This window comes from Lepus europaeus, chromosome 2, assembly GCF_033115175.1.
Source record: "Lepus europaeus isolate LE1 chromosome 2, mLepTim1.pri, whole genome shotgun sequence".
Classification (NCBI taxonomy): domain Eukaryota; kingdom Metazoa; phylum Chordata; class Mammalia; order Lagomorpha; family Leporidae; genus Lepus; species Lepus europaeus.
This window is the reverse complement of record NC_084828.1, coordinates 2,969,595-2,995,336: the sequence shown is the minus strand read 5'-3', so window position 1 is coordinate 2,995,336 and position 25,742 is coordinate 2,969,595. Positions and strand designations below refer to the sequence as shown.

At 59.6% G+C, this 25,742-nt stretch overlaps 1 protein-coding gene across 5 annotated transcripts in view; it reads left to right on the top strand.

Annotated features, from left to right (window-relative positions):
• Nucleotides 1–25,271, top strand: part of PKNOX1 (PBX/knotted 1 homeobox 1) — a 138,546-nt gene extending 113,275 nt beyond the window's left edge. For 4 of the 5 annotated variants that reach the window (XM_062204722.1, XM_062204706.1, XM_062204699.1 and 1 more), the window contains 7 exons: nucleotides 683–853; nucleotides 7,383–7,482; nucleotides 8,591–8,688; nucleotides 14,695–14,823; nucleotides 16,723–16,799; nucleotides 20,240–20,412; nucleotides 22,523–25,271. In XM_062204722.1, the coding sequence (XP_062060706.1) occupies nucleotides 683–853; nucleotides 7,383–7,482; nucleotides 8,591–8,688; nucleotides 14,695–14,823; nucleotides 16,723–16,799; nucleotides 20,240–20,412; nucleotides 22,523–22,728 (954 nt within the window). In that variant the 3' untranslated portion in view covers nucleotides 22,729–25,271. The remainder of the gene's footprint in view (nucleotides 1–682; nucleotides 854–7,382; nucleotides 7,483–8,590; nucleotides 8,689–14,694; nucleotides 14,824–16,722; nucleotides 16,800–20,239; nucleotides 20,413–22,522) is intronic. The other variant, XM_062204715.1, reaches the window with a different exon arrangement.
• The last annotated feature ends 471 nt before the right edge of the window (nucleotides 25,272–25,742 follow it).

The window sequence follows — 25,742 nt, the reverse complement described above, 5'->3', positions numbered from 1 at the left end:
GTTAGTTATCCCAGTCGTGAGACAGATTCCCCTGAAACTTAGTGACTGAATATGAACCTTTCAGAAAAATCAGAGGAATTCCATGGCATTGAGAGCAGGGCGTAGCCTTTCAGACTGGACACGACCTGTGAAAGGCGGAGTTGAACTTGGTCGACCTAAGAACCGCGCCCCCCCCCCCCCCCCCCCCCGTCCTAGGGAGCCGCAGAGCCTGTGAGAGACGGGCTGGCTGTAGGCGCAGGCTCACACGTCAGCTCGGGACTGGGGTCAGCCCTGGGCCCCTCCTGCCCCTCACAGGAGGCGCGGCCGGCTCCCAAAGCCTGGGTGTGGGGTCGGCCCCGGGCTCCTCCTGCCCCTCACAGGGGCCGCGGCCGGCTCCCAAAGCCCGGGTGTGGGGTCGGCCCCGGGCTCCTCCTGCCCCTCACAGGGGGCGCGGCCGGCTCCCAAAGCCCGGGTGTGGGGTCGGCCCTGGGCTCCTGCCCCTCACAGGAGGCGTGGCCAGCTCCCAAAGCCCGGGTGTGGGGTCAGCCCTGGGCTCCTGCCCCTCACAGGGAGCGCGGCCAGCTCCCAAAGCCTGTCTGGGGGTGGGGTCTCTGCTCGCACAGTCGAGCTGGTCGAGGCGCTGACGAGGGCTCACGTACGATGCCCCTCTCCTGCCGTGACGTCTTCGTCCTCTTGCGTCTAGATGGTGAAAGCAATCCAGGTCCTGCGCATCCATCTTCTGGAGCTGGAGAAAGTGAACGAGCTGTGCAAAGACTTCTGCAGCCGCTACATCGCTTGTCTGAAGACCAAGATGAACAGTGAGACACTGCTGAGCGGGGAGCCTGGGAGCCCGTACTCCCCCGTGCAGTCCCAGGTACTCGCAGGCCCCGCCGCGGCGGCCGGACTCCAGGGGCCCTCCGGAGCTCAGCACCGGCACCGGGCCTGTGGGCCTGGGCCTTGTGCAGCTGTGGACTGAGTCCCGGGTCTGTGTAGGCTCCCCGTCCTGTGTTCATGGGTACCAGAGCACTGTTCTGTTGTGCCTTTTTCGTGCACATATAAAATTCTGTGATATATACAGCGTAAAGTTCACCATTTGAGCGTGCGGTCGGGGGCATTGTGGGCGTTGCCATGGTTGTGCAACCGTCACCAGCATCTGCCTCCAGGACCGCGTCCCCCTCCCACCCTGAACTTCTGTCCCCTTGAACACCGCTCCCGCCCCTCCCTCCTCTACCCCACTGTTGGTCACCGTGGATGTGGCCGCTCCAGGGACCTCACAGACGTGGGCTCCTCCATGTGGTGCCAGTGCGTCTCCCTGGTGGCTGCCGGTGCCAGCGTCTGCCTGGGCTCATGTGCCCATCTGTGTTTTCTCTGGTCAGTGCCTGCTGAGGCCCTGCCCGTCCTCTGTCTCCTCTAGTTCCTTTGTTTATTTAATTGGAAAGTACCTTCCATCTACTGGGTCACTCCCCAAACGTCCCCAGCAGCCAGGGTTGGGCCAGGCCAGAGGCAGCAGCCTGGACCTCCATGGGGCACCCCACGTGGGTGGCGGGGGTCCAAGCACTTGCGCTGTCGTCTGCTTGCTCCCCTGGAGCAGAGCAGCAAGAAACTGGGGGTGGGGGGTAGAGGCAGGACTTGCACCCAGCACTCTGCTGGGGAACGCTGGCGCCCCAGGTGGCACTCCTCTCCCGTCTCCCAGCTGGATGATGTTAACCGTATGCCTGTTCTAGATGCCAGGCCCTGTTGATGTGGTTTGCAGCTTCCCCAGGTCTGTCGCCAGGTGGCTTCCCGGCGCCTTAGCAGGTGCTCAGTGCAGCTCGAGCATTCTTAATGTTGACCAGGCACGCTTCATCGGCTCTGCCTTTGAGGCACGATCTCGGCAAGTCCACGACCGCTCTGCCAGTGCCGAGCCTAAAGATTGCGTCCATGAGCTTCTCTCAGAGTTGTTTCACGGTTACGTTAAGTCCGGTCTGTTTTGAGCGAACTTTTGTGTCAGGTGTGAAATTCAGCTTGAGGCTGCTCGCTCTGAGAATGCTGTTTGCTCCAGCGCCACTCGCTGCAAAACAGCTCTTCCTGCCCGGAGCTGCTCTCTGCACCTCTGCCAGAAATGGGACGGCATCTGTGTGGCCTCTGCGGCGCCCTCTGGGGTCTGTGCCGCTGCCTCTGTGTTACCCAGGGAGTCGCAGCACCTGGTGGGCCAAGGCCTCTGCTGAGTCACGTTAGCCATTCTGCTGCTTTCGCCTTTTCAAATAAATTTTCCAGTAATCTTGTTTGGATCTAGAAACGTGCATGACCTGTGTGTCATCTGGGTAGAATCGTCATCTCTCTGTTGGGTCTTCTGATTACAGACACGGTACGTCTCCACTGACTTAGGTCGCCGTTGATCCTTTTGTCCAGGCTTTGTCGCTTGCACGTAGAAGTCCTGTACGTGTGTCTTTATTTTCTTTTAAAATTTTTATTTGTATTTTAAAGGCAGAGAGAAAGATCTTCTGTCTGCTGGCTCACTCCCCAGTGCCCACAAAAGCCAAGGCTTGGCCAGGTCACATCCAGGAGCTGGGAGTGGGTGGCGGAGGGCACCAGGGTGTACATTAGCGGGAGCTGGATCTTAAGTGGAGCCAGGGCTGGAACCCAGGTCCTCCAGTACGCACACTGGCATCCTGTGGTGTCTTGACCACTGCACCAAACATGTGTTTGTAGAATTACACACAAGTATTTATTTGTTTGAGTGATTATAAATGATATATTTTTTGACAGGCAGAGTTAGAGAGAGAGACAGAGAGAAATGTCTTCCTTCCGTTGGTTCACCCCCCAAATGGCTGCTACTGCTGGCGCGCTGCGCTGATCTGAAGCCAGGAGCCAGGTGCTTTCTCCTGGTCTCCCATGATGGTGCAGGGCCCAAGCACTTGGGCCATCCTCCACTGCACTCCCGGGCCACAGCAGAGAGCTGGTCTGGAAGAGGGGCAACCTGGACAGAATCCGGCGCCCCAACTGGTACTAGAACCCAGGGTGCCGGTGCTGCAGGTGGAGGATTAGCCTAGTGAGCTGCGGCACCGGCCTATAAATGATATTTTAAATTTTTGTATCCTGGGGCTGGCGCTGTGGCACAGCGGGCTGAGGGCCCCGGTCTGTAGCGCCAGCATCCCATATGGATGCCGGTTTGAGTCCTGGCTGCCCCACTTCTGATCCAGCTCTCTGCTGTGCCTGGGAAAGCAATAGAGGATGGTCCAAGTCCTTGGGCCCCTGCACCCACATGGAAGACCGGAAAGAAGCTCCTGGCTCCTGGCTTCAGATCAGCGCAGCTCCAGCCGTTGCAGCCATTTGGAGAGTGAACCAGTGGATGGAAGACCTCTCTCTCTCTCTCTCTCTCTCTCTGCCTCTGCCTCTGCCTCTCTGTAACTCTGCCTTTCGAATAAATAAATAGGGGTTGGCACTGTGGCTTAGTGGGTAGAGCTGCCACCTGCAGTGCTGGTATCTCATATGGGCATCAGTTCGAGTCCTGGCTGCTCCACTTCCGATCCAGCTCTCTGCTGTGGCCTGGGAAAGCAGTGAAAGATGGCCCAAATGCTTGGGCTCCTGTACCCACGTGGGAGACCAGGAAAAAGCACCTGGCTCCTGGCTTCAAATCAGCCCAGCTCTGGCCGTTGCAGCCATTTGGGGAGTGAACCAGCCGATGGAAGACCTCTCTCTCTCTCTCTCTCTCTCTCTCTGCGCCTCTGCCTCTCTGTAACTCTGTCCTTCAAATAAAATAAATCAATCTTTTCTCTTTTTTTTTTTGACAGGCAGAGTTAGAGAGAGAGAAACAGAGAGAAAGGTCTTCCTTTTCTGTTGGTTCACTCCCCAAATGGCCGCCACAGCCAGTGCTGCGCCGATCCGAAGCCAGGAGCCAGGTGCTTCCTCCTGGTCGCCCATGCGGGTGCAGGGCCCAAGGACTTGGGCCATCCTCCACTGCCTTCCTGGGCCACAGCAGAGAGCTGGCCTGGAAGAGGAGCAACTGGGACAGAATCCGGCGCCCCGACCGGGACTAGAACTCGGGGTGCTGGCGCCGCAGGCGGAGGATTAGCCAAGTAAGCCATGGCACCGGCCTGAAATAAATCAATTTTTAAAAAACAACTCTTTAGGCCGGCGCCATGGCTCAACAGGCTAATCCTCCGCCTAGCGGCGCTGGCACACCGGGTTCTAGTCCCGGTCGGGGCGCCGGATTCTGTCCCGGTTGCCCCTCTTCCAGGCCAGCTCTCTGCTGTGGCCCGGGAAGGCAGTGGAGGATGGCCCAAGTGCTTGGGCCCTGCACCCCATAGGAGACCAGGAGGAGCACCTGGCTCCTGCCATCGGATCAGCGCAGTGCGCCGGCCGCAGCGCGCCTACCGCGGCGGCCATTGGAGGGTGAACCAACGGCAAAGGAAGACCTTTCTCTCTCTCTCTCTCTCACTATCCACTCTGCCTGTGAAAAATAAAAAAATAAAAATAAATAAAAAATAAACAAATCTTTAGAAAAAATAAATGAATTTTTGTGTCCACCTGTTCACATTGATATTTTGAAATATAACTCATTTTTTAATATTTATCTTTTTTTTAAAGATTTGTTTGTGTATGTGAAACAGTGCTGGGCAGAGAGTAGAGGGAGTGAGCGAACACTCTTCTGTCTGCTGGTCCACGCCGCAGTAGCCAGGGCCGGGCCAGCCAGAGCCAGAAGCCTGGCGCTCCATCTGAGTCTCCCACGTGGTGGAAGGGACTGGAGTCTTTGAGCCAGGCATATTAGCAGGGAGGGTACGGGAAGCAGCGTGTCCAGGACTTGGGCTGGCGCTGCAGTGTGGGTGCCGGCTTCACCGCCGTGCCCCAGCTGCCGCCCAAGTGGTCACCCTGTCCCCGGGCTCGCTGATTATCTAAGTGGACGGATGCTTGTTTTGGGTGGATTCCTTAGGATTTTGTACCAGTCGTGTCTTGTGCAAGTAGGGGCAGCTCTGTTTTCCCTCTCGGCCCCTCATCCCTCTGTTCGTTGGCTGGAGCGGCCAGTGCCGAGTGCGAGTGGGCGCAGACACCCTGGCCTTGCCGCTCTTTCGCGGCCTGCCCTCCACAGCTTGTGTCTCCAAGACCTTCATCAGGTTGGGGAAGTTCCCCACGTCTGCCGTCTTCCTGAACGGTCTTTACCTGGGTTTTGTCAGATGCTCTCTCCGCCGTGGTTGGTCTGATCTGTGACTTTCTTGTCTTCTTACACGGGAGATTACAAGGATCTTTTTCTTAAATGTGGGACCGGCCTTGCACTGCTAGAGTAAGCTCCACTTGGCCACGCAGGTGCTGCTGCTTCGTCCTGGTCTGAACTCGGTTTGCTCCTGTGTTTCTAAGCAGATTCAAGGTGGCTCAGCCTGCCGAGCCGCACTGCCGGCCCCCGCCTGACCGCACAGGCCTCCCGGGCCAAGCCGAGGCCAGGGGGAGGCAGCCTGTGCACGCTGATAAGGGGCAGCAGGGCGCGGTTTTGTTTTTGGGCTTTGTCTGTTTGGGGTCTGGGTGATACAGGCTCCATAAAAAACAGACTGGGGAGTGTTCCCTCTTCTGTCTTCCGGGAGGGGTTATGTAGAATCGGTATCAATCCTTTACATACTTGATAGATAGAATTCCCCAGCAAAATTGCAAGGACCTGTCGAGTCCCCGCACACGAGTTCTGAATTGGCAGTGGGGCTCCCTCGAGGCTGGGGGCTGAGTTGCCGGCTCACGTTGGCCGGGCGTTTTTGGAGGGTTTGGTGCATCTCCTGCTGGATGCTAAGCTTGGAGGAGTGGAGTTGTCCGCGTTCCCTGCTTGACCTTCGGTGTCTCCAGGGCCTGGAGCCGGCTCCTGCTGTCTCCTTGAACTGAAGCCGCGCCTTCTCTTTCCTTTGCTTTCGCATCTTCCAGTCTTGCTGGAGGTTCCTTTATGTATTGATTTTTTTTTTTTTTCAGGAACCAGCATTCTGTGTCGGTTTCATTCATTACTGCTCTGAAGTTTATTCTCTTCCTTTTCCTTGCTTTGGGTTCATTTTATTCCCCCGTTCTTTAGGATTTTCGCGTGGGGTTTGGATGACTGATTGGGGTGTCTGACCTTGAACTTCTGTTCTGACCAAATTACCACGGCAGATGTTACTATACTTGATCTTAGCCAAAAGGCCGAGAAGCGATACCATGGCAGACCAGCTCTCTGCTGTGGCCCAGGAGGGCAGTGGAGGATGGCCCAAGTGCTTGGGCCCTGCACCCGCATGGGAGACCAGGGAGAGGCACCTGGCTCCTGGCTTCAGATCAGCGCAGCACACCAGCTGTAGCGGCCATTTGGGGGGTGAACCAATGGAAGGAAGACCTTTCTCTCTGTCTTTCTTTCTCTAACTCTGCCTGTCAAAAAAAAAAAAAAAAAAAAAAAAAAAAAAAAAGACCTACAGACTTACACGTTCAAATCGCTGGCAGCCCACAGACCTGTGGCCTTGGGACGGCACGCACCTGTGCCGTGTAATTGCCCAGGGATTCAGGGCTTGCCTTGTGTCCCTTTCCCCGGCCACCTGCCGACACAGCGGTCACAGTGACTGGAGAAGGAGCCCGTTTAGAGCCAGCTTCACATGGGGGGTCCTCCCACTTGTTCACCAGCACATGCATGGTGCCTGCTGCCGGCCAGGCCTAATCTCACAGGAGGGGGGCTGTGGTCAAGGCAGCCACCAGGGGCGACTGCCCAGCCCCGCCCAGGTCACTCCCGGCTGCCTCCCAAACTTGTACTCTTTGTGCTCATCTGGCCAAGGAGGATTTGGCTCCTGGACACTCAGGGCTGTCCGAGCCAAATCCATGGGAACAGGTGTGGGGGTGGACGAAGCCTTGGTGACAAGAAAGCTGCACCTGCCTGCCACGGCTCGGTGGCGGTGAGGCATGTGCCATGAGGCGTGAGGCGGGGACAGCCTTGTGGGGCCAGCGGTGTGGCTCAGCAGGTTAAGCCATCACCTCCAAAGCTGGCGTCCCAACCAGAGCGCCTGTGTGAGTCCTGCTGCTCCCTGCTGGTGCACCTGGGAAGGGAGCGGAAGATGGGCCAAGTGCCTGGGCCCTGCACCCATGGGGGAGACCCGGATGGAGCTCCTGGCTTCAGACTGGTCCAGCCCCGTCCAGTGCAGCTATCTGGGGAGTAAACCAATGGGGTTTCTATGCCCCAATCCACCCCCTGCTCTGTGTTTGAAAGAAATGCATCGTTAAAAAGAAAGCAGAAAGGCCGTCTCCGGGAAGCCGCCCTGAGCAGCAGCACCCCGTGTGGGCGTCGCGCTGGCCCGCGGCGTCCTGCTCCCTGATGCTCCCCAGGAGCCGCACTGTTCTCTGCTTTATGGAGGACCTGTCCCGCCTCTGACTGTGAAGTGTGAACGTGACCGTGCGTTTTCTAACGATTCCTGTGGCGTGTGTTTTCTGACTTCCAGCAGATTCAGAGTGCCATCACGGGCACGCTCAGCCCTCAAGGAATCGTGGTGCCCGCGTCTGCCCTGCAGCAGGGCAACGTCACCATGGCAGCGGTGGCAGGTACGGCCGGGCCCTGGGCGCCTCCTCCGCGCGCTTCCGCAGGAAGACCCTGCCGATGCGATCCTGACATAGCGTCAGCAGCTGAGCCGTTTGCATGCCTGTGTCCTAGGGATCCTCGCAACAGATGGTTCACACAAACTGTGTTTCTGTACCACAAACACATTGAGAAGAAAAAAGTGGTTCTGTAGGCAGCGTGAGTCCAGGCGGCTTGGTTTCCGACTGTGCGTTCACAGTGCTCAGGAAGCCTTGGATTGTGTCACCTAGGGAGGTGATGGGGGAGCAGCCTCGATTCCAGGGTCACAGGCCAGGTGCTCTGGGAGCAGGTAGACCCCAGGGTCATAGCCCGGGGGCTCTGGGAGCAGGTAGACCCCCACCAGCACAGCCCGGGTCTCTGGGAGCAGGTAGACCCCGGGGTTACAGCCCGGGGGCTCTGGGAGCAGGTAGAACCCGGGGTCACAGGCCAGGTGCTCTGGGAGCAGGTAGAACCCGGGGTCACAGGCCAGGTGTTCTGGGAGCAGGTAGACCCCGGGGTCACAGGCCAGGTGCTCTGGGAGCAGGTAGAACCCGGGGTCACAGGCCAGGCGTTCTGGGAGCAGGTAGACCCCGGGGTCACAGGCCAGGTGCTCTGGGAGCAGGTAGACCCCAGGTGTCACAGGCCAGGTGCTCTGGGAGCAGGTAGACCCCGGGGTCACAGGCCAGGTGCTCTGGGAGCAGGTAGACCCCAGGTGTCACAGGCCAGGTGCTCTGGGAGCAGGTAGACCCCGGGGTCACAGCCCGGGGGCTCTGGGAGCAGGTAGACCCCGGGGTCACAGGCCAGGTGCTCTGGGAGTGGGTAGACCCCCACAGCACAGCGCCGTGTGAGCGGTGTGAACGGATGCTGTCGCTCACAATGAAGTCCCCAGGAAGAAAGCCGTCTGGGGCAAACACACAGGACTGAGCGCTGGTCGTGCAGAACCTGAACGTGCGCTGACCATGGTGGGGGTAGCGGCAGAGCAGGCAGCAGGAGGGAGCTGCAGAATCCGTGTTCTGTGCCGCGTGCGGGGGCGCTGGGGTCGGTCTGGGTCCCTGAGGCTCCGCGGTTGGCTGACTCGCTCCTTCTCCCTTTGAGGCGGCACGGTCTATCAGCCGGTCACCGTCGTCACTCCGCAGGGCCAGGTGGTCACCCAGGCATTGTCGCCCGGAACCATTAGGATCCAGAACTCACAGGTACGTGCGCCTTTCATGCAAGGGTTTGGGGTGAGTCTGCTCGCCGTGGGAGCAGAGGGGAACGGGCTGCAGCATCTTCTCGGGTGGGGACCTTCTGTCCTTGTACAGCCTCTGCCCTCTGTCCTCGTACAGCCTCTGCCCTCTGTCCTTGTGTAGCCTCTGCCCTCTGTCCTCGTACAGCCTCTGTCCTCTGTCCTTGAACAGCCTCTGTCCTCGTACAGCCTCTGTCCTCTGTCCTTGTGTAGCCTCTGCCCTCTGTCCTTGTGTAGCCTCTGTCCTTGTACAGCCTCTGCCCTCTGTCCTTGTGTAGCCTCTGTCCTCGTACAGCCTCTGCCCTCTGTCCTTGTGCAGCCTCTGCCCTCTGTCCTTGTGTAGCCTCTGTCCTCGTACAGCCTCTGTCCTCTGTCCTTGTACAGCCTCTGTCCTCGTACAGCCTCTGCCCTCTGTCCTTGTGTAGCCTCTGTCCTTGTGCAGCCTCTGCCCTCTGTCCTTGTGTAGCCTCTGCCCTCTGTCCTCGTACAGCCTCTGCCCTCTGTCCTCGTACAGCCTCTGCCCTCTGTCCTCGTACAGCCTCTGCCCTCTGTCCTTGTGTAGCCTCTGCCCTCTGTCCTCGTACAGCCTCTGCCCTCTGTCCTCGTACAGCCTCTGCCCTCTGTCCTCGTACAGCCTCTGCCCTCTGTCCTTGTGTAGCCTCTGTCCTCTGTCCTTGTACAGCCTCTGCCCTCTGTCCTTGTACAGCCTCTGCCCTCTGTCCTTGTATAGCCTCTGCCCTCTGTCCTTGTATAGCCTCTGCCCTCTGTCCCTGTGCAGCCTCTGCCCTCTGTCCCTGTACAGCCTCTGCCCTCTGTCCTTGTGTAGCCTCTGTCCTTGTGCAGCCTCTGCCCTCTGTCCTTGTACAGCCTCTGCCCTCTGTCCTCGTACAGCCTCTGCCCTCTGTCCCTGTGCAGCCTCTGTCCTCTGTCCTTGTGCAGCCTCTGGGTAGTCTCAGTGCCAGCCCTTTGCTTTGTTTTTCACCGTCATCTCCCTCACCACAGGGAGTTGAAAACGCAGCAAAGTCTGAAGTGGAAAACAGGCACCCAGAGCCCTCTAGAGCAGCACGCTTGGGCCCTGTGCACGCGGGCCCCCCAGGACCTGCCCCGTGCAGGGCCCCTGAGGAGCCACAGCAGACCCACAGCCTGGCCACACTTCCGGAGGGAGGGGCTTGGGTTGGGCTGTGTATGTCTGTGTCCGTGTGTGTCTGCTGTGTGTCCTCCATGTGTCTGCTGTGTGTCCTCCGTGTGTCTGTGTCCATGTGTGTCTGCTGTGTGTCCTCCGTGTGTCTGTGTCCATGTGTGTCTGCTGTGTGTCCTCCGCGTGTCTGTGTCCGTGTGTGTCCTCCGTGTGTCTGTGTCCGTGTGTGTCTGCTGTGTGTCCTCCGCGTGTCTGTGTCCATGTGTGTCTGCTGTGTGTCCTCCGCGTGTCTGTGTCCGTGTGTGTCCTCCGCGTGTCTATGTCCGTGTGTGTCTGCTGTGTGTCCTCCGTGTGTCTGTGTCCGTGTGTGTCTGCTGTGTGTCCTCCATGTGTCTGCTGTGTGTCCTCCGTGTGTCTGTGTCCGTGTGTGTCTGCTGTGTGTCCTCCGTGTGTCTGTGTGTGTGTCTGCTGTGTGTCCTCCACGTGTCTGTGTCCGTGTGTGTCTGCTGTGTGTCCTCCGTGTGTCTGTGTCCATGTGTGTCTGCTGTGTGTCCTCCGCGTGTCTGTGTCCGTGTGTGTCCTCCGTGTGTCTGTGTCCGTGTGTGTCTGCTGTGTGTCCTCCGTGTGTCTGCTGTGTGTCCTCCGTGTGTCTGTGTCCGTGTGTGTCTGCTGTGTGTCCTCCGTGTGTCTGCTGTGTGTCCTCCGCGTGTCTATGTCCGTGTGTGTCTGCTGTGTGTCCTCTGTGTGTCTGTGTCCGTGTGTGTCTGCTGTGTGTCCTCCGTGTGTCTGTACATGTGTGTCTGCTGTGTGTCCTCCGTGTGTCTGTACATGTGTGTCTGCTGTGTGTCCTCCGTGTGTCTGCTGTGTGTCCTCCGTGTGTCTGTACATGTGTGTCTGCTGTGTGTCCTCTGCGTCTGGAAGGCTCTATTTAGAGCTGTGATGCCAACCCGAGGGGCTTCCCAGCTCTCAGTCCCTCCCCTTCCCCTGGACTGTGCCTGCTTCTCCTCGGCCACACCTCCCGTGCATCTGGGCGCCCAGGAGTTTGGCTTCCAGGAGACAGGCAGCAGCCGCAGGCGCAGCAGGGACGGAGCGGGGCTGCCCGTGCGGCAGGCGTCCTGCCCTGCCCTCGCCTCGCCCTCACCTCTTTGCAGAGCTAGGGCTGCAGGGCCTCTTTCAGGTCTAGAGTCACGTGAGCACACACACACACACCATTTACACACCACTCACACCACACTATACACACACACTACACACTATACGCACACCACTCACACACTGTACACACACACTCGCACACCACTCACACACTGTACACAGACACCACACACTCGCACACCACTCACACACTGTACACAGACACCACACACGCACAGCACTCACACACTGTACACACACACCACACACAAGCATACCACTCACACACTGTACACACACACCACACACAAGCATACCACTCACACACTGTACACGCACACCACACACACGCTGTACACAGACACCACACACACACACACCACTCACACACTGTACACACACACACCACACACATGCACACCACTCACACACTGTACACACAAACCACATACACGCACAGCACTCACACACTGTACACACACACCACACACACGCACACCACTCACACACTGTACACAGACACCACACACACGCACACCACTCACACTGTACACACACAAACCACATACACGCACAGCACTCACACACTGTACACAGACACCACACACACGCACACCACTCACACACTGTACACACACACCACACACACGCACACCACTCACACACATTTACACACCTCTCGGTGCACACCACACGTATCACACACTACACACACACTGTACACACACACCACACACACGCACACCACTCACACACTGTACACACACACCACACACAAGCACACCACTCACACACATTTACACACCTCTCGGTACACACCACACGTATCACACACTACACACACACTGTACACACACACCACACACACGCACACCACTCACACACATTTACACACCTCTCGGTGCACACCACACGTATCACACACTACACACACACTGTACACACACACCACACACACACATACCACTCACACACATTTACACACCTCTCGGTGCACACCACACGTATCACACACTACACACACACTGTACACACACACACCACACACACGCACACCACTCACACACTGTACACAGACACCACACACACGCACACCACTCACACACTGTACACAGACACCACACACGCACAGCACTCACACACTGTACACACACACCACACACAAGCATACCACTCACACACTGTACACACACACCACACACACGCACACCACTCACACACATTTACACACCTCTCGGTGCACACCACACGTATCACACACTACACACACACACCACACACGCATCCTGCACACCTTCTTTAAAGCCAAGTCTCAGAAAGACGGCGTCTGTCCGCCCGGCTCTGTTGTGGCGGTTGACCCTGTTCATCCCTTGTGTTCTGCGGAGCTCACGACCGAACACAGAGGGCCTGCAGCTGCTCTTGGCTGCGGGCGGTCGAGGTCCTCACTGGGCCTTCACAGATTCCCCAGAGTCAGAGACGCCAGGGGCAGGGCGGGCTTGGGAGAAGGCCCCGTGACATCGGTGACATCGTCAAGTCAGATGCAGCTCTTACGGAGTGGGGATCGTGAGAAGTTTCTGCAGAAAAACACAGCGTGGTCGGGCCTCGCCTCGGCGAGGGTGTGCACACTATACACACAGCGTACAGTGGGCTGCGCTGTCGGCAGGTTCACGGGGCGTCACCGGGGTCACCTCCCGGCCATGGGCGCTGCTGGTCCCTTGTCAGCTGAAGCTGGCTGAATGGTGCTGAGTCGCAGCCTGCGGGCTGGAACGCTGCCTTACAGCTCTCGCAGGGGTCCGCGTGCAGGTGCCCGGCGTCGCCGTGTCTGAGCCGCCGCTGTCCTGCGGGCCTGTCCCTGGTGTCCGCTGCCCTGCGGGCCTGTCCCTGGTGTCCGCTGTCCTGCGGGCCTGTCCCTGGTGTCCGCTGTCCTGCGGGCCTGTCCCTGGTATCCGCTGCCCTGCGGGCCTGTCCCTGGTGTCCGCTGTCCTGCGGGCCTGTCCCTGGTGTCCGCTGTCCTGCGGGCCTGTCCCTGGTGTCCGCTGTCCTGCGGGCCTGTCCCTGGTGTCCGCTGCCCTGCGGGCCTGTCCCTGGTGTCCGCTGTCCTGCGGGCCTGTCCCTGGTGTCCGCTGCCCTGCGGGCCTTTCCCTGGTGTCCGCTGCCCTGCGGGCCTTTCCCTGGTGTCCGCTGTCCTGCGGGCCTGTCCCTGGTGTCCGCTGTCCTGCGGGCCTTTCCCTGGTGTCCGCTGCCCTGCGGGCCTGTCCCTGGTGTCCGCTGTCCTGCGGGCCTGTCCCTGGTGTCCGCTGTCCTGCGGACCTGTCCCTGGTGTCCGCCCTGGGGGGGTTGCTCCCTCGAAGCAGGGCTGGGACCCAGGTACACAAAATGGATCGGGTGTCTGGGTTTTCAGTTCGGACGTGGCCGAGGGCCTTGGGGAGGTGTTCAGAGAGAGTGCACGTGATGCACACGGCTCTGCTGCCGCGGGGCTGCTCTGGGCTCTGCTGGCTGGAGTCTGGGTGCTTGCCATTTCAGAGAATCAGAGTGAGTGACTTAGCAATGAGAATTTCTGTTTGTTTTGTCTTTTAAAAGATTTTTTTTTTTTTAATGTATTTGAAAGGCAGCGCTAGTGAGAGAGAGAGAGAGAGATTGCTGGCTCACTCCCCAATGGCTGTAGCTGGGCCAGGCAGGAGCCAGGAGCCAGGATCCCCGTCCGGGAGTCCAAGGACTGGGATGGCCTTCCGCTGCCTTCCCTGGCACGCTGTCAGGGAGCTGGACCGGGAGCAGAGGGACTGAGCTCCCCTTTGCCCTCTGTGCCTCCCCCCCCCCCCTTTTTTTAAGATGTGCGCTACCTTGGCTCAGACACCTGAAGCTTTCCTTCGGTCCCACCTCCTCTGCTGCCTCTGCGTGTCGTAGTGGATTGGCTGTGGGCTCTGTTTCTGACGGTCTGGTGCTCGGGGACACGTGGCTGTCCTTGATGAGACTCGTCACAGAGAAGGGCCAGATGCAGCCTTTGCTTTTAAAATAGAGTTGACAGGATCCGGCGCTGTGGCGCAGCGGGTAAAACCGCCTCCTGCAGTGCCGGCATCCCATATGGGCGCAGGTTCAAGTCCCGGCTGCTCCACTTCCGGTCCAGCTCTCTGCTATGGTCTGGGAAAGCAGTAGAGGATGGCCTAGGTCCTTGGGCCGCTGCACCTGTGTGGGAGACCTGGAAGAAGCTCCTGGCCCCTGGCTTCGGATTGGCCCAGCTCCTGCCATTGCGGCCACTTGGGAAGTGAACCAGTGGATATAAGGCCTCTCTCTCTCTCTTGCTCTCTGACTCTACCTTTCAAATAAATAAATAAATAATTTAAAAATTAAATAGAGTTGACAGAACGTGATTTCTCTTCCCCTCAGTGGTCTGGGGGGTAACGTCAGCACCTCCATGCCTACTGAGGGGGTGTGGCTGGGCAGCCAGCCATCCCCTGGCGCACCCTTCCCAGCACCCCTGGCCGGCTCAGGCCAGGAGGTGAGAGCATCACCACTCTCCTTGCTGCAGGGCGCTCTGAGTCACCCGTGTGCGGTTAGGAAGCGTGGGAGCCGCCTCCCAGCCGAGGGGGCCGGGCCCCAGGCGTCTGCTTCGCCCTAACGAGCCCTTGGCTGCCGTCCGTCTGCCCTCGGGCGCTGTGGCCGGCCCCCTGTGCCTTCTGACGCTGTTTCTCAATTGTTTGAAAGCTTCAGCTGCAGCTGAACCAGGACCTCAGCATCTTGCATCAAGATGACGGCTCCTCCAAGAGCAAGCGTGGCGTCCTGCCCAAGCACGCCACCAGCGTGATGCGCTCCTGGCTCTTCCAGCACATCGGGGTGAGAGCCGGGGCCGCGGGGAGGAGGTTCAGGGGTCCTCTGCTCTCTTGGTGTTGGCGTTGTGTTGAGCAGGGGCAGAGGGAGGGCCACCGTGGACTCCAGAGGCGTAAAATACAGGGGGACCCCACCGCACAGCAGCGCGTCTCCCCGCGTCTCCCGCCTTGGCTCCCTGTGCACGCCTCCTCCGAGCACCGGCCCGACAGGGAGCACGAAGAGCCCGTGTTCCCGTCTAGAGCGAGGGAGGTCAGTCAGGTAGCAAAGCCATGGGAGGCGCCATGTGCGTCCGAGTGGGGCTCGGAGGGAAGATGCCACAGGTTACAGACGGAGATGCTGAGGGTCACGGTGCGCCGAGAGGAGGCGGGCCCGGCACCGGCACACCTCGGTTCGCAGCTCCCCGGCTGGAGAGGAGCGCAGCTTCTTCCGAGGACGTCCTGTGCTGCATCAGCGGGCAGACCTGCCCGTCACCCTGACATGGGCCAGCCCCTGCCCTAGAGCCAGGGCAGGGGTGAGCAGGCCTGGTGCTCAGGAGGGCGCGGTGAGGCCGGGGGGAGCCACAGTGTGCCCAGGCACAGGAGGGAGCCTCGGGGGCCGCCTCTGTAGGCCGGTAGGACTCACCCGCCCTGTGACCTCGTGCGGCCCCTCTGCGGCCAGCTTTGGTCCAGGTGCATCTGTGCTGGCTGCGGCAGGAGGCCCTGCTGTCCTGGCCACTGCCCTTTGCTCGGCTGTTGTCACCCCTCGTGTGTCCCGGTCTCGCCCTGGCTTCTGGCTCAGCCCCACTGTGCTGCCGCCACCAGCAGAGCTGTCCGGGGCCTCCTCTCGTCCCCCGTCCCTACCTCAACGCCTCAGCACCGCCCGCCCGGCCGAGGCCCGCGTCTGCCCGTTGGAAATCAGACCCAGGGTGATGCCCACGCCGCCTTGCTGGTGCTGCTCACTCCGGGCTGGACCCAAGTCAGGGATTCGCGGGCAGGCAGGGTTTTAGCTGATGTCGCCCTGGTTTCCATGTGCGGGCGGTCGTGGATAAATTGCATGTTACAGAAGGCAGAAACCATTCTCCATGGTTCTTCTGTGAATTTTGACGTTGACTTCGGGCCGTTATTTCTTTTTTTAAGATTTATTTGAAAGGTCGAGTTAGAGAGAGATGTGCAAATGGCTGCAATGGCCCAGCCTGGACCAGGTCGAAGCCAGGAGCCAGGAGCCCCGTTGGGTCTCCCAGGAGGGTGCCGGGGCCCAAGCACTAGGGTCTTCTGCTTTCCCCGGCGCGATTGCAAGTGGAGAAGTCAGGTCACAAACGTGCACCCATGCGGGATGCCAAGCGTTGAGGTGGCAGCCTAACCCACTGGGCCACCGCGCCAGCGCCTTGAGTCTGGTTTGTTTGTAAGTGCGATGTGTTCAGTCGTTTGTAACAGGAACACTGCTGTATGCAGCCCCAGGGCCAGCCCCGGTGCCGGCACAGAGGCGCCACCTCCACCTGTCGGCCCGTGCCTCAGTTTCCTTGGCTGTGAGCCGCGTCTCCGGGGTGCCTGTGAGGAATCGGGACCGCCGGGGGCGGCACGGGGTGTGGGAGCGCGCTGTGCAGCGGGGGCGGCGGTCTCCTGTTTGCCGTTAGCCGAGTAAGCGGCACTGAGGTGCACCACAGAGCTCCGCAGCCGCCGGGCGCGGGGCCCCTCCCCGCCGTGTGCCGGGCACGCTGAGCCTGGTGACACCCTCGCCGCGCACGGACCCAGCTGCAGCACCACCCTTCCTGGCGGCTCCTCACAGAGGTCGCCAAGACGCAGTGGGCTCTGGATGACAGCTCCGGTCCCTGCCAGGGCTTGGAGGCTCTGGCCCTGTTTCGCTCGTGTTGTCTCCGTCCCCCTTGGGCAGCGGAAGTCCGTGGTGACTCTCCTCTCTTGTTTTTAGCATCCCTACCCGACAGAAGACGAGAAGAAACAGATTGCTGCTCAGACGAACTTGACACTACTCCAGGTTAACAACTGGTAAGAGGCAGCCCGCCCCCAGGCGGGGGTCCACCGGAGCACCTGGGAATCGGACACCGATCCGTAGTGAGACTGCGCTGAGAGACCGCGTCCACGCGGCTGGCTGTACTCTGGGCTCGCAGGACGCCGGCACTCAGCCTGGGCTTGAGCGTCCCGCTCGCCGCTACCTGGTTAGACTGTCTCCTGGTGTGCCGCCGCCCCGAGTCCCCGTCCTCAAAACGGTGTCTTAGTGGCTGCGCCTCTGCAGTGGGGAGGCCGGGCGTCCTGACCCCTCGTGGGCTCCCACAGCGCACCAGCCAGGGGCCCTTCCAGGAGAGTGTGCGTAGAAGGGGCCGCTCGTGCGTTCACAGCACAGCGCCCAGTTCTGGCCTCAGACACGTGGGGGCCAGGCTGACCGCCGGTGTGTGGGGCGCATTTGACTGCTTGTGAGCCATTGCCTCGCTTAATTCCCTCATTGTTCAGATGCAGGGAGCAGTTCCAGGCTCGTAAAGATTGGCCTAAAAGGAAAACAAATTCTAACACTTATGAACATTACCTTTTCATTTTAAGTGTGACATAGTATAAATTTGTTAAAGTTCCTATGAAAATGATATAAATATTCCTGTTTGTGGGGCCAGCGCCGTGGCTCACTTGGTTAATCCTCCGCCTGCAGCGCCGGTATCCCATATGGGCGCCAGGTTCTAGTCCCAGCTGCTCCTCTTCCAGTCCAGCTCTCTGCTGTGGCCCGGGAAGGCAGTGGAGGATGGCCCGAGTGCTTGGGCCCAGCACCCACATTGAAGACCAGGAGGAAGTACCTGGTTTCTGGCTTCAGATCGGCGTAGTTCCGGCTGTGGTGGCCTTTTGGGGAGTGAACCAACGGAAGGAAGACCTTTCTCTCTGTCTCTCCCTCTCACTGTCTAACTCTGTCAAATAATAATAAAAAAAAAATTCCTGTTTGTGTAGTTATGCAAGAGCTATGCTTTGGTGTCTCATTAACTATTTCTGTTATTTCACATTTGAGTCATTTTTCTTTCAAAGATTTATCCATTTGAAAGAGTTACACAGAGAGAGGAGAGGCGGAGAGAGAGAGGGAGGAGAGGCAGAGAGAAAGAGAGAGAGGTCTTCCATCCACTGGTTCACTCCCCAATTGGCTGCAACAGCCAGAGCTGCGCCGATCCAAAGCCAGGAGCCAGGAGCTTGCTCCAGGTCTCCCACACGGGTGCAGGGGCCCAAGGACTTGGGCCATGTTCTACTGCTCCCAGGCCATACCAGAGAGCTGGATGGGAAGTGGAGCGGCTGGGGCTTGAACTGGCGCCCATATGGGATGCCGGCACTGCAGGCCAGGTGTTAACCCACTGCCCCACAGGGCCAGCCCCCTTTTTTGGGGGGGTGGGTACTAATAATAGATCATGCTACTTGAATTATTTACTGTTAGATGTTTTTAAAAGAGTGCTATAAAGTGTAAGGGGATCAGGCACGTTGCTGCTGTGTGCTGCGGTAATGAGCGTTCTTGGTTACTTCCCGTGGTCTCAGGTTGAATGACGTCTTCTGTGGTTAGGCAGTAAGGGCGACTGCTCGGTCGAGGGGGTGAGGGTTAGGCCAGAGGCATAACCGTGGAGGTTCTGGAGCTGCTGTCACTGTCCTGTCTTTTCTTTGTCCCTGTTTTCACCAACCTGATCATCTTGTGCATTAACAGCATTATTTTATCTAGAAGGTTTAATATCAACTTTAATTTCTTAAACAGATTATATTTATTTATTTATTAGAGAGGTAGAGTTACAGAGAGAGAGAGAGGTCTTCCATCCACTGGTTCACTCTGGCTGCAACAGCCAGAGCTGAGCTGATCTGAAGCCAGGAGCCAGGAGCTTCTTCCAGGTCTCCCACATGGGTGCAGGGGCCCAAGCACTTGGGCATCCTCCACTGCTTTCCCAGGCCACAGAGGAGAGCTGGACTGATTGGAAGCCAGGAGCTTCTTCTGGGTCTCCCACGTGGGTACAGGGGCCCCAATACTTGGGCCATCTTCTGCTGCTTTCTCAGGCCAGCTCTGATCCAGGCCAGAGAGCTGGATTGGAAGAGGAGCAGCCAGGACTTGAACCTATGCCCATATGGGATGCCGGCACTGCAGGTGGTGGCTTTACCAGCTAGGCCACAGCACCGGCCCCAACTCTGACTTTTAAATAAACAATCTTTTATAAAAAGTTTTAAGAGTTATAACATTTTGATATTTGTAGCTGTAACTGTTTCATTTTGTGATTACACAGCAGCCTGTGAGAGCTGAGCTTGGTCACTAGAGCGCAGGGGCTCCCCGGGGCCTGTGGGTCAGCACACCCGTGCTGAGCCCGTTCTCTTGTTGCTGGAACGTATCCTTGTGTGCTCTCCTCTCAGAGTCTAAAGTTGAGCAGTTGCAAGCCAGCCTGGTGCTGGTTGTGTTCTGCGGGTGAGGGCACTGGAAGAGAGGGTGTCGGGGCAAGTGGCGAGCGCCCCGTCTCCATGGCCCCATGAGCACAGCCCCCCGCTGTCCAGAGAGGTCAGGCCTTTCCTAGACAGCGTGTGTGACCCCGGCAAGCGGCCACCTGCCTGGGGACTCACGTGACTGCAGAGAAGCAGAGGTGGCCCCGCGCCTTGGGTGCTTACCAAGGGGTCCTGAGTGGACAGGCTCTGACCCCACCGAGCTTCTGCGCGCTGGTGGCTGTCTCTCCTGCAGGGTCGCCCATGGCGGAGGGTGGCGTGGCGGCACAGAGACTGTGCTCTGGCTACCGCAGGAGGGAAAGCCATTGGGGTGTTGGGGTCTCCTTGTGAACACTGGTCCCCCCGCCACCCCCTGGCTTCTGAGGTTTAGGGGCCACAGCTGGGGGCACTCAGAGGGATGGAGGCTGAAAAGAGCGGTCTCTCCCCATGTTCATTGGACAGGAAACCCCGTGCCGGCCGCCTGCCAGCCCAGCTGTGTGTGCGGACAGCTCACGTGCAGGCACTCGGCCCCATGAGGCTGTGGTGGGCCCGAGGGTTCCATCACAGCCAGCACAGAGGGCGGCCCAGGCCTGGGGTACAGGACACCGAGGATGCTCCCCCAGACCTGTGCTTTGTGGAGACCGAGGATGGAACTGGCAATCGCTCGTGGGTGGGTCAGCCTGTTGTCCCACCCAGAGGCAGAGGGGCCGCCGTGTGGGCAGGGCTGGGCTGGGCGGGACTGCAGACCCCTGGGGCCTTGCTGCTTGGACTCGTTCCCCACGGGAAGCAGCATCGGGTTCCCAGCTCCCACAGGCCGGCTCTGTCACTGCGGGCCCAGCTCCCCACGCGCCGTCCGGGGCTTGCTCCTCTCCAGGGCAGCGGAACGTTCCAGTAGTGCTGCTGCTCGCGTCTCACGGTGGGGCCTGAGATCCTGGTAGCCTGGCGTACAAGGCAGGTGCGCGCTGGAGGGGCTGGTGCAGGGCGCTGACACAGTTTCCCTTGCTGATTCCCAGGTTCATCAACGCTCGAAGACGGATTCTTCAGCCAATGTTGGATTCCAGTTGCTCAGAGACCCCAAAAACAAAGAAAAAAACAGCTCAGAACAGGCCGGTTCAGAGGTTCTGGCCGGACTCCATTGCATCAGGAGTCGCACAGCCTCCGCCAAGTGAGCTCACCATGCCAGAAGGTACGAGCAGCCCAAGCCAGAGTGGGCGGGCCGGGCCCTGCCCGCCGTGCGCGAGGCCGTTCCCTGAGCTCTCCCGCCTCGCACAGAGGCCCGAGGGGGTGTCGCATCCCGCACACGGAGAGCGGCGTAGGGCAGGGGCCAGTGGCGTCTCACTCACATGACACCCGTGCACCCAGCACTCTGCCTGTCCATCCCGTCTTCCCCTCAGCTGTGGGGACCAATGAAGGAAGGACCCTGTTCTCGCCACGTGCACCCCCTCTCCACCCGTGACCTCTGTCCCCAGCGGCCGCTCTGACGTGTCTGTCGCGCACGTTGGTGGTGGAGTCTGGCTCTGCTTGCTTTCCTGTGGCGGCACCAGGGCGCCGCCTGGGGCAGGGCAGGTCCAGGGGGTCGTCCCGGGCCCCGTCCCCTCCTCCCGAGGGAGCAAACGCTGCCTCTGTGAGTTCACAGTTCGCCCCTGGGCTTCGTTAGCGTTCCCTCTGCAGGGTCCAGCATGCTTCTCACCTTAGACATCACAGTGGCCACCTCCCTGGAGGCCTGAGCCTGCTTCCGCTCTGACCATGTGGGGCGCACTGTACACCCGGTGCTAACCCGGACGTCTGTCAGCTCGGGGCCGGCCGGGGCTGGCCGACTGCTCTCCTCTGGCTGCTGGCACGCTGTGAGCATTGCCGGGAGTGGAGTGCTGGGTCCTGTGTGTCCTGAGCGCCTCCTGCAGTGCGCATAGTGGACTTGGGAGCAGTTGGCTCCCTGAGGTCTGGCTCCATAACTTGTTGGGTGGTCCACAGCGGTGGTCTGAGGGGGCTGACCATGCCCGCAGCACAGACAGACCTCTCGGTGGCTAGTGGCCGGGGGACCCGGGACGCTGTTCTCCGTGACCTCTCCTGCCGGCGTGGAGGCCTGCGGCTGGGACGTGGCCCGCCGCACGGGTGTCAGTCACACTCGCTGTCTCCGTTGAGCCCTTTGGAGCTGTGTGCTCTGAAGCGAAGTCCCCCGGGACGGCTTCCTCTTCCTCACGTGGGCTTGGATGTCACGACCGCGTGTTCGTGCGTAGACCTCACGTTTCCAGTGTTTTCTCTAAGAGTGAGTTAGGCGGCGGCGTTCTCCCGTCCCCTCGCGGGGAGGCGATGCTGTGTGCTGCGGACAGCCGTGCCCAGTCTGTCTCACCCTGGCTCTGCAGTCAGTCCTGCCGTCCCCTGCCTGTGCTCGGGCACAGGGCCCGGTGTTCTGTGCAGACACACGAACAAACAAACCCGTCTCTCTTTTTTTTTTTAAAAAGATTTATTTATTTGTATTTATTTGAAAGGCAGAGTTACAGAGAAAGAGATGGAGAGACAAAGATTTTTTTTTCCATCTGCTGGTTCACTCCTCAAGTGACCACAACAGCCAAGGCTGTGCCAGGTGAAGCCAGGAGCTTCTTCTGGGTTTTCCACGCGGGTGCAGGGACCCAAGGACTTGCGCCGTCTTCCACTGCCTTCCCAGGCCATAGAAGAGAGCAGCTGGGACTCAAACCAGTGCCCGTAGGGGATGCCAGCACTGCAGCCGGCAGCTTAGCCCACTACGCCCCAGCGCCAGCCCCTGAGTCCACCTCTGAACAGCTCACCCCACTGCTAGCAGTTCATGTAGTGCAGTCCCCTGTCTCCCTCACTGTGTAACCACTTGGCGATGTGGGGTCCTTCGGGCCTGTTGCGTGCCTCTGGGCCTTGCTGGTGGCTGTCGGGGTGACTCCGTCCTCTGCTGCAGGCTTTGGGGTGCACGCTGGGGTCCCCTCACACTGGTCTCCCTCACTCTCACCTTACTTCCCTTCCCTCTGTCCACCGGCCCATCTCGCCCGTCTCACTCTGTCCAGTTCCTTGGTCCTGTGCTCTCCGGGCAGCCCTGTGCCTGGAGGTGCTGCTCCCCCCCCCCCCCCCCGTCCTGGTGCACAGCGGGCAGCCAGGACCCCGGCAGGTGCGCGTGGTCTGGGACCAGCTCCAGAAACCACCACCTGTGCACTCGGCACCCGTCACACACCCGGGCATCTCACTCGGGCCTGGAAAGCAAACCGAGCCGGGTGGGTGCTGCCTCCCTCTGAGCCCTGGACGCGGTGCTGACGCGCGGTGCTCTGCTACAGGAGCTGTCGTGACCATCACCACGCCCGTGAACGTGGACAGCCTGCAGTCCCTGTCCTCGGCCGGGGCCACGCTCGCCGTGCAGCAGGTCATGATGGCGGGGCAGAGCGAGGACGAGTCGGCCGACAGCACAGAGGATGACGGGGGCGCGCTGGCCCCCGCGCACATCGGGGGGCTGGTGCTGGAGAACAGCGACTCCCTGCAGTAGGTGGGGCCTCGGCCACGAGCGGACGTTCTGGAGTTTGCACAGCAAACGTTTTACACAGTTTTATTTCTAATATGTTTTATATGTAGATATAGAAGTGCACTTTTGTATTTCCTAGTAAGCTTCCGGAGCGTCTTCACCAGTGCAGCGACTTCCTCTGAGTGTGTGTGCGCGTGGGTTTTTAAAGTGAACGCTAGAGACGTGGCGAGTGAGCCCCTGCCTAGATTAAGGAGCAGCGCGCCGTTCTCTGATCTGAACAGCACCGCCTGCTCGGGGCCCGCGGGTTTGCGGGAAGCTCCGCGGCCGATGTGCCCGCGAGAGCTGCCGGCCGCACCAGCGCAGACCGCGCATGACCCCGGAGGGCGCGGACGGCGGTTCCACCGAGCCCAGCTCTCCCGTCTTCCGTGAGCCTGTTTCATTTGCTATATATACTGAAAAAGAAGCTCCTATTTTTACCTTGCTGGAATTATTGGATAAAAAGCTATTTTTATAAATTCATTATGAATTGGATTATGACTGTATTGAGGATAAAAATTTCTAGAGGAGACACAGTACCTGCTTCCCGCCCACCTTGCGCCATGTCCCCGCCCCGCCCGCTCCGTGATTGGCTTTCCACTCGCAGAGAGACAGCTGTCAGTCAGATTGGAGTCTCTGCTGTGCGCCCCTTTGTGCTGCTCAGATCGTGTGTGTGAAGGTTTGATGAGGGGACGCCGGGGAAGCGAGGGGCCACGCAGCCCGTGATGAGCCACAGCTCCCCCCACGGTAACTGAGTGTCGTTTTAGGATGGTTTTTTAGTCCAGATATGTTCTGCACAGGATGTTTATTGTGGACTCTGCACACAGAGCAGGTGCTCTGTCCAGCTGGCTCAGAGCTGGGCGGAGGGCGGCAGCCATTCCCGCACCAGCAGCCGACATGCGGTGGCTCAGGGTGCACTGGGCGCAGCCGTGGGCCCTCCTGGTGTTGAAGGCTGTGGCTTCAGAGCCCCGTGGAGCCGGGACAGAGACCAGCCCTGAGAGGCTCAGGGCTGCGCCTAGGAAGGCGAGAACCAGGCGCGTACTGGGTGCCTCTGTGTGTCCTCACCGGGTGCCCGTCACGGGGTGAGGGGACGGGGTTGTCCTCCGGGACACAGCGCCGGTGAGGGGTTGTGGACCAACGCTTGGTGGAGGGACATTTTTAACTAGTGCAGATATTTTTTTCTGGAACTGACTTTTCCCCCAGAGGAATGCGTGTACTTGGTGTGAATCGTAGGGGGATTCTCCCTGATGAACCCAGAGCCGCAGGAGACGCAGAGCTGCGGCCAGGCTGCGGGAGCTGCCCCAGAGCAGAGCTCAGTGGTCAGCTCCCGTCAGGAGAAAACGCATTTCTTAGGCGGCCATTGGGTTTGTTATTTATAAATAGGTTTTAACATTTTACGTCAGGTCTACACAAACCGGAAAGATCACTTTAACTTTATCCCACACATCTTTCTTGGACTTTCTGGGACTTCTTGCTTCTCCATCTGTCCCTCCACACGTGTCTTGGCGCAGTCACAGATGGTGGCCCCCGCCGAGCGGGCCCTCGCGTGTGGGCTGCCGAGTTCTCTGCTGACGACAGCCCTCTGAGGTCCACGGTGAGATCAGGGCAGGGCGGGGCTCAGGAGAAGGCCCTGTGTCCACGGTGAGACCAGGACAGGGCGGGGCTCAGGAGGAGGCCCTGTGTCCACGGTGAGACCAGGGCAGGGCGGGGCTCAGGAGGAGGCCCTGTGTCCACGGTGAGACCAGGACAGGGCGGGGCTCAGGAGGAGGCCCTGTGTCCACGGTGAGACCAGGACAGGGCGGGGCTCAGGAGGAGGCCCTGTGTCCACGGTGAGACCAGGGCAGGGCGGGGCTCAGGAGGAGGCCCTGTGTCCACGGTGAGACCAGGACAGGGCGGGGCTCAGGAGGAGGCCCTGTGTCCACGGTGAGACCAGGGCAGGGCGGGGCTCAGGAGGAGGCCCTGTGCCGCGGCCTGGGCTCCTTCCCCTCGCCGCACATAACCACAGTGCTTTCAAGCAGCTCCGTCCTGGCTGCCGACAGTGCGCCGAGCACACGGCTGTTGCGCGGCGACCAGCACAGTGGGGGACCCTGTGGCCTCTGTCCCCTCCAGCCCAGCTGTGTCCTTGTCGAGGTCTTTCCTTAGGAAGGCCCGGAGTCGGCACGTGGCTCCAGCAGGTGCCAGCCGGGGCTGACTCGGCTTTCCACGTGACTGCACGGTGAGGGACGGACAGGTGTCAGCCCGGAAGGCCCAGGGCCCTGACCTCCGAGGCTTCCGGGCTCCCTTCTGTGTGACAGACCCCAGGGGACCCCGCAGGCCTCCGCCGCGCCGTGAAGCCCCGCCCCCTCCCGGGCCTTAGGGACGGTTACGTCAGCAGTCTTCCTTTGCTTCAGTTCTGTTCGGTCTTTGAAACTGACAATCTTTAAAATGTGAATACTGTAACGATACGTTTCTTGGATTGTTGTCTTTAAGAGGATTTTTGTGAAGCAATTGATCTATCAAATCAAAAAAATTAAAAACAGAAACAAGCCTTATGGACGCTTTATTTCTGTACAGTGCGTGTCGCCAGCGGCGTCGGCCGTGGCTGCGGGACCCTGGCCCCTCATGTGTTACGGATCTCCCTTCAGACTCTCGCTTCGCTTCATCAGTCGCTGGTTTTCCCGGAAAAAATCCGAAATGGGTTTTCTGTTGTTTTTATTGTAGTTTTAATGTCATTGATTTGACAGCAATGAGAAGAAACTGCTGGGTCAGGTAGCCCACGTTCAGAGGCAGCGCCGTGAGGTTCCCTGGCTCTGCAGAGGGCCTGGTGTCCGGGCTCCGGCACCTGCTTGGGGGGGGGGGGGGGGAGGCTCGGCGCAGCAGCCTGGCGCACGTTGAAAATGCGTCTGGCCGGCGCCATGGCTTAACAGGCTAATCCTCCGCCTTGCGGCACCGGCACCCCGGGTTCTAGTCCCGGTTGGGGCACCGGATTCTATCCCGGTTGCCCCTCTTCCAGGCCAGCTCTC